This window comes from Vulpes lagopus, chromosome 16 (genome assembly GCF_018345385.1).
Source record: "Vulpes lagopus strain Blue_001 chromosome 16, ASM1834538v1, whole genome shotgun sequence".
Classification (NCBI taxonomy): domain Eukaryota; kingdom Metazoa; phylum Chordata; class Mammalia; order Carnivora; family Canidae; genus Vulpes; species Vulpes lagopus.
The window spans coordinates 32,142,105-32,154,817 of NC_054839.1; the positions used below are offsets into that span (position 1 = coordinate 32,142,105).

The 12,713-nt window shown below is 38.5% G+C and overlaps 1 protein-coding gene across 18 annotated transcripts in view; it reads right to left on the bottom strand.

Moving 5' to 3' along the window:
* The window catches only part of LMO7 (LIM domain 7), a 197,436-nt gene that overhangs the window by 47,089 nt on the left and 137,634 nt on the right, over positions 1-12,713 (bottom strand). For 9 of the 18 annotated variants that reach the window (XM_041730923.1, XM_041730922.1, XM_041730927.1 and 6 more), the window contains 8 exons: positions 12,576-12,606; positions 11,232-11,345; positions 7,101-7,299; positions 3,302-3,554; positions 2,679-2,963; positions 2,091-2,369; positions 1,587-1,787; positions 12-731 (listed from right to left, as the gene is read on the bottom strand). In XM_041730923.1, coding sequence (XP_041586857.1) covers positions 12-731; positions 1,587-1,787; positions 2,091-2,369; positions 2,679-2,963; positions 3,302-3,554; positions 7,101-7,299; positions 11,232-11,345; positions 12,576-12,606 — 2,082 coding nt within the window. The remainder of the gene's footprint in view (positions 1-11; positions 732-1,586; positions 1,788-2,090; positions 2,370-2,678; positions 2,964-3,301; positions 3,555-7,100; positions 7,300-11,231; positions 11,346-12,575; positions 12,607-12,713) is intronic. The other 9 variants (XM_041730938.1, XM_041730939.1, XM_041730937.1 and 6 more) reach the window with 5 other exon arrangements.

Here is a 12,713-nt window from a genome sequence, read left to right on the forward strand (position 1 = left end):
CACACTCTGACCTCTCAACCATCAGCCGTTTCCTGTGCCTAAGTCGGCTGGCCTCTCGGATGGCCTCCCACCTCCGCAGGTCCGCCTCACTGCAGGGACCAGGAGTGAAACTGACAGGAGGCACAGTCGTCCCCAGTTGCCAAGACTGGATCTTGCGAGTCAACATGTCATCTCTCTTCTTCCTGGAGGAAGGCACTAAGACTCCACAGCTCTTTCTTTTTTCTTTGGATGGGTGTGTCCTTTCAAGTACGCAGAGAAATTTTGCTTGAATTTCTGGAGGAAGAGTCCAGGGTTCGGGGAGAGGGACTGGTTGGTATCTCTCTGGGGCCCCTGACAGAGGCACCTCTTTCTTCTGCGCTGGAATTCGGCGAACAATCATGTCATCTTTTTCTAGATCTGGAAGTACAAGTTCACCTTCTCTACACTGCAGAATTATATCTCGCTCTACAGAATCATCTGGCTCAGAAAACCTTCTTAAGTCTTCAAAAGCCCGGAGAACATATGGATTTGCATGGAAAGCCCCAGTCTTTCTGACAAAGAAATCATCATTCTCCAAGTCGGGATCTAGAGTTGGCATCTCAAGGTCATCTCTTTTACACCCCGGTGCAGAAGAGAGATTCTTTCTGCGTGTTATGAGCCTTGGGCCGGCAGTGGGATCAATTTTGATATTTGTTTCAGAAGCTAAGATGTCATCAGAATATGTTTGGAGTGCCTGAAGTAATAAAAACTGACTAAAGCACAGAAAAGAAAAAGGAAGGGAGAATCTTATTAAGTTTAGGGAGAAGAGGTAATTAGGCAGCAGAGCAACTAGCCAGTTCCCAGGGGTGTATTATTTTATGGAACCACAGGAGAGATTCTTGCTTGGAAGAAACAACTAGCTTTTAACGTTATCACCCATGACCTTCTTGGATACCATTTAAAGAAGCAAATGCAGAGCGTACTTCTCAAGAAAGGTGAGCACCATCCAGGCCAACTGATAGGACTAGAACATAGACAGAGCACGCCTCCCTGCTGTACACACACTTGCTTTCATTCTTTTCTTATACTGTTAGCCATAGTGAGGTAGTCCCCATCCCAGAGAAACAGCAATGATGTTGCAGAGTTTGAAGAGCTGGTCATCAAGCACTTTATGCAAGTCAGCAGAATTAAAAAAAAAATGCTGTGAGGCTTTCAAAAAGACCCTGATGAATCTTTTCTTTGCATTTTCCCACCAGACTTGCGTGCCCTGGTGTTTACATAGAAGTTATTTCCTTTCTCCACATCTCCACACATAACACAACCATAAAATTAGATTGACTTCCGTAGAAGCTTTTTAGAAATAATTTTCCAAAAGAACTGACTATGCCATGCATAACTACGTACTATCTTGTACATTATTGTGCTGAAGATATTTAATTCTATAGATTTCCAAGCTTATATGCTCCCACAGAAAGCAATACATCAAACATTAGGCTTTTGTGCTAAATATTATGAATAAGGTTTCATGATCCAGCACATCATGGTCAGAGATTAATGTAGCAGCAGCAGCTGGCACAGGGTCCCAGGCCAGACTCAAACAGCAGGCAGGCTCATGCACACAGGTACACCTGGGCTCATCCGCAGAACCACTGGTTCTCCTGGCTGCACGGGTGTTCCGGGAGCTCCTGGCCCCTTTGGTAGCCAATTCCAGCAAGAGTGAACGTCTTTGGCAGTTGCTGTCTAGCCTATGCTTTGCTTTTTGGATTCTACTAAATATGGAGGAGCTTCTGTCAGAGCCCAAATCCTCATCCTCAGAATCTGAATTCCTCCTACCATAGAGCAAGTGATGCAGAGAAAGGAGAAAAAGGAAGGATAGAGAGTTGGAGAAAACTATAACCACTGAAAGTCCTGTCATGCAAAAAGCTTTCTAAGATCCAGATCCTAAGGTTTAAATTTAAACGGCATTTTTTTTTCAGTTATAGAGGTTCTACAGAAACCTAGGGAAATTAGAACCTTTCTTTAGAGAAAATTAAAACCTTTCTCTTTCTCCCTCATAAAAAGCACACCTCGAATGCATCCAGCCAGGGTGCTGAATGAACACTAGAACAATGGAAACGTGCACAGAGACAAACCTGAATCCCTGAAATTCTTTATACCATGGTTTGTAAGTTTCTCTCTTTATTCTTTTCCAGTTCACATCTTCTGGGATCCAACATTTGGGAAGAAACTGATCAAAAGCATTCCCTGGATTTGGCATGATGGGACTTAGCTTTCGCACATAAAGATCATCCTTTATGGTGTTGGGTGTCCTTGTCTTTTCTCTTTCCTCTTCCAAGTAACAAGAGGAGCTTGAAGTTTCTTGTACGGTTGGCCAATTCTCCACATTTGTGCCCCAAGTTCTCCTCTCGTTACTGTTCAAAACATCCAACCAGTTAAGTTACTGAATGACAATTTGGGACACGCAACAAAAAGGCATGCTTTCTGGCTCACAAAGGTTGTACCACTGAATGAGACAAATTAGTTGCCACTCCCATCATCATAGCTCCTAGAACAAAGTTAAGGAATTATAACAGCATTTCATTTAATTAGAGAATAGCTTGATATGCAGGGGCCAAAGATTATAAGATGTGTTAAAAAAAAAGACAAATTGCAAACAATCTGGGGTGTTATGTATTAAAATCAACATAACAGACATTCTGATCTTGGAAAATTTTTCTGACCTCGTCAATTTGTACAGCCCAGTGGCTAATGGGTCAGCAGGAGGAAACCTTTGTGAGCAAGAGCTAGGAGAGGTGGTTTTCGAGATGAAACACTCAGGCCTCTTTTTCACTCGGAATCTACGGTTGGCTAAGTCATCCAAAACTATGTCAGGCAACCTTCGTTCATCCTCGGAGTCAGAACCACTTTCAGAACCATACACCTCCTTCTGACAGCAAGCTGGATTTGAAAAATCCCACTCTGCTCTGCTAATTTGATGGGAAATTAAAGGATTCCCTGTGTGTCCACTGAGATCAATGAAGACAGGAAAAAAAAATGAAAGAAAATAACAGCTCACAATGAACAACAGAAGTCATCCAATATTAGCTGAAAGATGTCAATAGGCTAAAAGCATGCATCTAAAAAAAGAACAGCACACCATAGGCTGACACTCTAAAATGGAAGAAATATCATAAGGATATGCATGACTAAAGATATGGGTAAGGAAAAAAATTTTTCATTAGTGAAATTTATTATCTATGAAATACATTTTAAGAACCATTCCTTTTCCCATATTTAAATATCCCAGCAAATTCACAAAGCCTACTGAATTCTAAAACTCCGTCATCAGCTTGCATCCCAGTACCTTGGAAATGTTCCATCTGCTTCTGGATAGACCGGGCTGGCCCAACTTCTTCTGTTATCCTCGTTTTTGTCCGGCTTTTTCTTTCTCAATGGCGCTGGCACATAGGATGGCTGTCTACTTTTATTGGGCAAAAAACGATTGAATGGTAAAGCAGTTTTTGGTTCAATTGCTGAAATCCTTCGATAGGACATATCGTCTTTATTATAATCCTGCATTTTGGATGTAAATTCAGAATCTGTGTCACTTTCGCAACCTATAAAAGAAAAAGCAAGAGAATCTGCTTTACTCTCCAGATCATTTGTCTAACTGAACCCACACAGCATGCCTGCTTTGCCTTTCCCTTGGAAAGCCAGGGCTCTTCTGCTAACTCTGGGGAATATTTTTAGAAATTTGTCATGAAGTTGTGATAAGATCCATTAGGAGGAACTTGCTTTGCATACTGGAGGCGCATGCGCTACATTCTTTTACTGTTATACATTCTAAGCACAAAAAGTCCGCATCAGCTGCTGAACATCTTTTCTTCCCAATCTTCCTTGCCCCTGTGATTTTACATAAAATTTATTGATGAAATACACATGAATATGTAGCAATCAAGTCAAGGACACCTAAAATGAGATCAAAGAGTCATTCAAGGTAAAGTCCATAATTTAAAATAAAGCATGCCATTGTCTCAAATTTCTGTGAGGTGAGAGATAAGGCAGGACATGCAAAGAGAAGCAGAAAGCATGATATCACAAAGGGGTTGGCTAGATCCTTACGAGACCCCTACAAGCAAGAGTCACACATCAGATAGGAGGTTGGGACTTCAGAAATCATTTGGTCCAACGGTATACCAAGACTCATTCCTAAATCAACACACACAACTTAAGGCTTTTTCTGAGGGTGGCCATGGAAATACTGGGAACCATGTGTTTTGATCCCAAATCATTCAAACACAAATTCAAAAGAATGCACTCTGATACACCTCAAGGTCAGATAGATACAAATACTGATCTGTTTTCATAAAATAAGACTGCTCTTTTTTTAAAAGATTTTATTTATTTATTCATGAGAGACACAGAGAGAGGCAGGGACATAGGCAGTGGGAGAAGCAGGCTCCATGCAGGGAGCCCGATGTGGGACTTGATCCCAGGACCTCAGGATCACGCCCTGAGCCGAAGGCAGATGCTCAACCACTGTGTCACCCAGGCATCCCTAAGTCTGCTCTTTTAAAGACACAGGAAGTGGGCAGCCCTGGTGGCTCAGTGGTTTGGCACCTGCCTTCAGCCCAGGGCCTGATCCTGGAGTCCCGGGATCGTGTCCCACATCAGGCTGTGTGGAGCCTGCTTCTCCCTCTGTGTCTCTGCGCCTCTCTCTCTCTCTCTCTCTCTCTCTGTGTGTGTGTGTGTGTGTGTGTGTCACATGAATAAATAAATAAAATCTTTTAAAAAATAAATAATAAATAATAAAGACACAGGAAGAAAAGAGGCTACAAAATACTACTATAGATCCAAGCTGAGTTATCTCCCTTTTCTGCCCTTCTTTTCTTCCTGCCTCTGTGTATCTGGCAACAAAGTCTGCAAATGTTGCTGGCTTCCCGCCAGGGCTCTCTGGGAGGATGCCTGTGCCCTGTACCTAAGATCTGTTCCATGTTAGAATTTTAAACTCAAAATCTTTTTATCGTTGAATCCAGTGAAGTTCCCTATGGAGTGGTAAATATCTTTTTTAAAAAAAGATTTTATTTATTTATTCATATGAGAGAGAGAGAGAGAAAGAGGCATAGACACAGGCAGAGGGAGAAGCAGGCTCAATCCCAGGTCTCCAGGATCAAACCCTGGGCTGAAGGCGGAGCTAAACTGCTGAGCCACCTGGGCTGCCGGTAAATATCTTTGATAGGGTAAGAGGTCTCATATAAAACTAAGGACTTTGCAATGCTGTTAACCTAAAAATAATATCCTCGTGGTGGTGATCAGTTTGGGATTACAACACAGTAGGTAGCAAAATTTCAGTACACTGATTACAAAAGTCTGATCATTGGGGTGGGCCACAGGCTTTTCTTTTCTCCCTCAGTTGCAATACTAAGTCTTTACTTCCACCCTCTTCAAACAAGCTCTGCAACTCCTTCCCCAATATCGTGAAACAGTGTGACAGGGGCCTTCTGCTTTTTGTCACTTGTACCAAGCATCCACTCCAACAAGTATCTAAGGAGAGGACTTCCATTCCACACCATGGGACCATTATCCTGGAACCAACAGAAGCCTGTCTATTCCCACACACCTTGTCTTTGTCCGTTAATTCTTTGTTGGCTGGATATAAATTCAAATACTGCATGTTTTCGGTTATCCAGTCAGGACAAAGGGATATAGTGCCTTAAGAATTTCAGCCTCTGCTTTTACAGTTTTAATCATTCAGATGAATTATAAACTCAGATTCATTTCCTTAAAACCTTAATAGTCATCTAAGCTATGAAAACGTCACACTCTGAGAACAGACAACCAACAAATGCAGCAGTAACTATAAAAGGTTAATTAACTCTTAGATAGCTATTCACTTTTTTAAATTTAAAGTGTCAATACTACTCTAAAACCTAATAATCTGAGGTTTTGAAATGCTTTATTTGTTGATTAATTTTCTTCAAAACCAAAGCCATGGCAGTATACGGCTTCTATGTAAAATTTATACCAGAACAACAACAACAAAGATTGTTATCAATGGTTGTATGCTGAACTATTTAGGACAAGCGTAATGTACTCTGAGGTATCTCAAAAAAGCAAGATGTATAATTAATGTATAGAGGGGTAAACGTGATAAAGTAAACACAGTACAATGTTATAGACCCAGGTAGCTGGAACATGGGTATTCACTGTAAAATTCTTTCAACTTTGCTGATATTTAAATGTTTTCTAATAAGAACACTAGGAAAAGCAAGTAAAAATATAAAATTATCAATACAACCAGCAAAGTAAAATTCCTACAATCTAGCATAAGTTCATGACTGAACTCTCAATTTTTTCATGTTGATGGCAGAAGCACAAAAACTTAACTTGTGGTTTCAGTCTACTCAAATTTGAATTGCTAGAGGTATACAGGCAGAAATTTCTGACACCACCTAATAGCCACTGGAAGAAGACACGCATTTAAATAACTGATTTGACCATAAATATTAGGCTTTTGAAAGAAGGTTCCTCCAATAACAGGGTAGCTTTCATTTATATGTTCTTTCCTCACTCTGTCCTGGATTCACTCTGACCCTAATAGAACCAAAAGAGGTTTTCAAATACCACACTAGTATGGCTATTTAGTTTATCAAAGGTTAGCATAATATTCTAGCATAATAGGTATCAATAATTATTTGGAAGAGAACTATAGAAATATTTTGCTTGCTTTTTCTTAAAAATTTTTATCATTTGAAAAGCAAATTATTCAAGAACTACAGGAGGCTTTTATAGAATCTTTTTTGCGTGTAGCTGTATCAGTGAATAGGCCTCAGAACACAGATTATTAAACCCGAATCTGGAAGAGAAGAGAATTAGGATAGATTATCACTGATTGAACACATCACAGTTAATGGTCTCCCCACCTGCCTCTAAATATGGAAGGGAAAAAAGTGAAATTATTACCATTCTAGTGGTGATACAGGGAGGAAGGAATGAGAAAGAAAAAGAAACCCCCCAATATTCTAGTCTCTATGAAATTCACATCTTAATAAAATTTTTGCCCCAATAGTTTTTGCTCTATTTTTCTACTTTCTACCATTCCCAATTTTCTCTTAACATGCAAACAAATAAAAAATGAACTGACAGTCAAAAATGCAGCTCACCCTCACGTCCCCCTCTCAACGTAATATCAGAGGAGCAGCTTGTGAATGATCTAGACCCCAAAGAGTCCAAGCTTTCAAATGAATCTTCTCGCTTATGGTTGCCTGGAGAAGTAGGAAAATCTCCACGTTCAGCACACCAGATATCACCGTAACCACTGTCCCTGCCACTCCTTTTCAGACAGCTAGCGTCTTCAAGAGCCTAAAAGGAAAGGTTTTTTAAAAGAGTTACCATAAACTTCCAAAACCACGATCAGTCATTACTTGTTTGCAGAGCTCAAGTTGTGCTATATTTGGTAAGACAATGAGATTTCCCTGTTAAACATAAAAAGAATATCTGGCAAAAATTGGAGTATAAACCTGTAAATGTATTCCCACAATACTTGGCACTTATGTAACAATAAGGAGGTATTCGAAAAAAAAAAAAAGGAGGTATGCAATGTTATTTAATACAAGTATAGTTTATTTAAAAATAAGGGGGAAACATTTTAATAGAAAGAAGAAAAGCTAATAACACATTCAAGTGCTAAAATCAATGATTGATTATTTACATTTATCTGGTAATAAACATGAGAGGAATCAAACAAAATGCCAACCTTAATTTTGATACCCAAAAGGAGGTAAGTTAATAGGATTATAGTCAGCCTACTTCCAGGAAATATTTGGAAGGTTTATAATACAATCACTAGAATTATTATGGTTTCTTTAAAAAAAAAAAAAAAAAACAACCCTTAAAAAAAGAAAGAAGGGGAAGGGCAGCAGATATACACCACAGAATTCATTCATTTTCATTGATTATAAAACCTAGATATGAGCCAAGGAAAGCAGACTTGTTTGTGGACATTCCAAATTTACTTTCCCTGAACCTAAGTGTTTGTTTGGCTCACATAAGACATATGTAGACATACAACAAACATGATTATAGGTGTGTAAACCATATGGAACTTGATTTAAAAGCATAATTTTGGGGGAACCTGACTAGTTCAGTCAGTAGAGCATGGGATGCTTGATCTTGGGATTGTGAGTTCGAGTCCCATGTTCGGTGAAGAGATTTTTTTTTTTTTTAATTTTTATTTATTTATGATAGGCACACAGTGAGAGAGAGAGAGAGGCAGAGACACAGGCAGAGGGAGAAGCAGGCTCCATGCACCGGGAGCCTGATGTGGGATTCGATCCCGGGTCTCCAGGATCGCGCCCTGGGCCAAAGGCAGGCGCTAAACCACTGCGCCACCCAGGGATCCCGGTGAAGAGATTATTTAAAAATAAATTGTTTAAAAATACATATATATAAATACATTATTTTGAATAACATTTCTCTATGATAATGTTAATAGCAAAATAAAACTGAACTTTTTAAAATTAGGATTGCAATAAAATTACAAATTCCTTAGTATAGTCCCAATATATAGTAATCCAAGAATAACTAATAACTAATTTTTGCCTCAGAAAAGGTAATTTGGTCATTAGTATATAAATCAGAAATGCTAGCTGCAGATGAGCAAAGTACAGAGACAGCTTAAAGAATGTAATACTAACAACCAGATGTAAAATGTGAATTGAATCTTGATTAAATCAGAATTCAGATAAAAATAAGCCATAAAAGAAGGTCAGGAGACAATTGGGAAATTTTGAATATGGACTTGATATTAGATAGTAGGAAATATTTATTAATTTCCTTCAGTATAATAGACATTGTAGTTATTCAGAAGAATATTTTTACTCTTAAGAGATGTATGCTGAGTTTTTGAGTGAGAGATCTGTAATTTACCTTGAAATGATTAAAGTAAAAACAGATAAATATAGTCATGTAAAGCCAGTAGGGGAAGGTGTTAATAATTGAATCAGATGGTACATATCTGGGTATTTGTTGTACAATTCTTTCAACTTTCAATTATGAACATTTTCAACATATGGATAACATTGAAAAAAAATGTGTACAATGCATAATTAGCAGCTGTCTTGGACATACTTTTGGCTGAGACTGGATCTGTCAATTCCTGGCTCAACTGTCTCACCAATGTAGGAAGCACCATAAGATCTAGTAGATTTATGTGAGATCTCCTTTGTGTTAGATGCCAGACACACTGGCATTAGAGTTGACACCCTACTGTGAAAATGTAAGCACCTACATCTTGTACTGTATTTCCAAGGAGATGGGGGAGCTGGGCCTAGTGCTGATACCACCAAAATACTTCTCGAAATATAAAAAGATTTTTAAAAATTTTAAGTGCATCTTTCGTTTCATCAGTTTTCTCAGACATGTACTTGTTGAAGTCCAGAGTCCTGAACACAGAGTAAGATAACTTTTGACCTCATAAAATGTTCAAGTTATTGGTGATGGATAGCCTCAGTTATAAAAGAACCTGAGTCTGGCCCTGGTACCTGGTTTTTACGAGGACTTCCATCTGACAAGTCATCTAAAATGAATCACCTACAGTTTATATGATGACTCAGGTACAACAGCTTACCACGTAACTTTTTTAATTGACATTTTATATTGGCCATTAAGCATTTTCTATTTCAGTGTGAAACATCTGAACACAATAACTTTTTAACTGAACAGATGCAAAACAGTGATCATAGATATTTATACAGTTCTTATGGCTATCCTCATCCCCATGGAATGGAAATAACTGCAGTTTTATCTATCAAAATGTTTTATCGACTCTGGTTTTGACACTGCTGGCAGGAAATAGCTTTTAATAAAGCATTCCCAGCACAAATGCTGTACTAGGATTATTCAACCTGAGTCAGACTGCCATAAAAAGAACCAAAGGCGTAAGAGAGCACTAATACAGGAGCCAAAGTCCCATATTATTTTTAACCATAAGTTTTCCTAGCTGACATAACTGTAAAGCAAGGTTCTGCTCATATCTCAAGCCACCTGGACATTCATCCATCGCTATCTTATCCTCTCCCACTGTGGTGACCTATCTGTTCATCTGTCTTGGTCAGACAGTAGTACTCTAGGAGGATGTGCCTTCTGTGAATGTTCTCCCAACATTTATAAGGCTTGTGCAGAATAACTCTATAACCTGTATTAACCATTTCAAGCAGTTTGAGGGAAATTCCCTCAACTCTCTATGATTCAAAAATAATAAAAAATCAAGAAGGAATATCTTAACCATCAAAGCTCTGCAATCTCCTCTTTTACAATGTATGTGGCTGGGCTCAGGCAAAAGTATTTGAAGATCAGAGTAGATGTAAGGCAAGGTGCTCATTTTCATCCTGACCTAAAATTTCTATCTTCCAATCATGGTAACTAACTTTTATCACATCCTTACCATGTGCCAGAGATTAATGTTAAATACCTTCTTGGGACAGTATCATTTAATGGCCATAAAAATCCACAGAGCAACTACTATTAATTAGATGATGGTGTATTATTTTAGCTACTTATTTTCTTCTGAGCAATGCAAATTCCCCTAGGTAAATATTCCCCTGGGGGAGTTAATTTTCCTATTTGGACCTTTGAAATGAAAATCTGATAGAGCTATGGTCAGCCCTGGCAGTTGACTCCCCTCAAACAATCCTTAAGCATTCAAAAGCTATAATACTGATTCCAAGATATAAAGGACTAGAAATGTGTTTAAGATGAAAGATTCTAATTTAAACCCCTTACCACATTACATGTAACAGCATTCACTGCTCTCTAGAAAACAGAAGCAATATGGCAGAACTATGAGGAAATTGGGAGTATAGAGGCATTAGAGATATAATGACCCATAACAAGATATTAAGATAGAGAAACTGAATAATTTTCACACATGGTAATATATCCTGAAGCAGCTCTCTACAACAAGTTGAGTTCCTAATACAGAAAGAGCTAAGTTATATCAAGTGCCTTACAAAAGGAAGCAAATGAGCAGGTCATTGAATTTTCTAAAATTAAGAAATAAATACCTAGACTCACTCCTTGGTGGTGGCATATAAGACAAGCAAATAAATAAAATCCCTTTCTACCCTATAAAATCTAGAGTGGAGCACATATAACAGGAGCTGCCATATTTGTCAGAAGGCAGGAAGAAAGAAGAGGAGAAGTGGAAGGAAAGGAATACAGGGAGGTGTGGAAGAGAAGGAAAAAGTAGTAGTACTAGGAGCAGTAGTCATCTCATCCAGATGTGGTTTCCTTACCTTAGTCAGAGCTTGTCCTAAAAGATTCTCAAATGCTTTCAAATTAAGATAGGGTCCATTATAGTACGGGTTACTTTGTGCTTTTCTTCCCAACCAGTACAGTGTTATCAAAACCTTGAAAAAAATTCCACAAAACAACAAGATCAGTCTACTCAGTAACTAACTGCAAGTCCTAATGCAGATGAGCACTCTAGACAGAAGACAGCGTATCTAGGTTGAAAAGTAGATTTTCTTCTCAATTATGTGAAGAAGAGTCATTAAAAGTGTTAATTATTCTTAGATTTCTGTCTCTGAGCATATTCTCAGACCCAAAGCTCAGATTCCAACAGGTATTTGCATACTCTACTAGTACACACAAAAGAAAACATTTATGAAGACAGCAAATTATACTTTTAAAGTAATTTTTCCAACAAACAGATTGAACCCTTAAAATCAGTGGTTCTGGGATCCCTGGGTGGCACAGCGGTTTGGTGCCTGCCTTTGGCCCAGGGCGCGATCCTGGAGACCCGGGATCGAACCCCACGTCGGGCTCCCGGTGCATGGAGCCTGCTTCTCCCTCTGCCTGTGTCTCTGCCTCTCTCTCTCTCTGTGTGTGTGACTATCATAAATAAAAAAAATTTATAAAAAAATAAAATAAAAATATAAATAAATAAATAAATAAAATAAAATAAAATAAAATAAAATAAAATAAAATAAAATAAATAAAATAAAATCAGTGGTTCTCAGCTTCCCTAATCAGGAGCTCTTGTGGGACACCCTGGGTGGCTTAGTGGTTGAGCGTCTGCCTTTGGCGCAGGTTCTGATCCCAGTATCCTGGGATCGAGTACCACACTGAGGTCCCTGTGGGGAGCCTACTTCCTCTGCTTATGTCTCTGCCTCTCTCTCTGTGTCTCTCATAAATAAATAAAATCTTTTTTAAAAAGTAAGGAGCTCTCGTATTTTTTTTAAATAAAGCTGTCATACTTTTAGAAATTCTTCTAATATGCAGAATGTTAGACATAGAAGTACAGAGTTCTTAAACATTCGGCATTTTCCCTTAAAGTCTGACCTGATGGCTTGACAAACTCCTCTGAAGATCCTGAAGTGTGTTTTATTTGCCTTTCCCAGCTTACTCACGTGTAAGGACCCACTCCCCAGGTTTCATCTCCCCTCTTTCACCCCGTCAGAGGACATACAGTTTTAAGCTTATTTAAAACTTTGAGTTCCTGACTGGTTGGCTATTGGCAACACATCCATTAGAAAAAGGATTCACAGTATATATCACATATTTTTAGATCCTGCTGCCTTATTACAGAACATGTAAGTAAAAAAACCATTAATAATGTTCCCTTAAATATAGCTTACATTTTTCACTCTCCTATCAGTCTCTTCTTGCCTGTAAAGAAAAAAGAAAATGCCTATTAAGTAATATCTACGAGCCTTAAATTATTAAGTAGAAAAAACTCATTTTTGTTCTAAAATTCCATGAATATTAATACCACC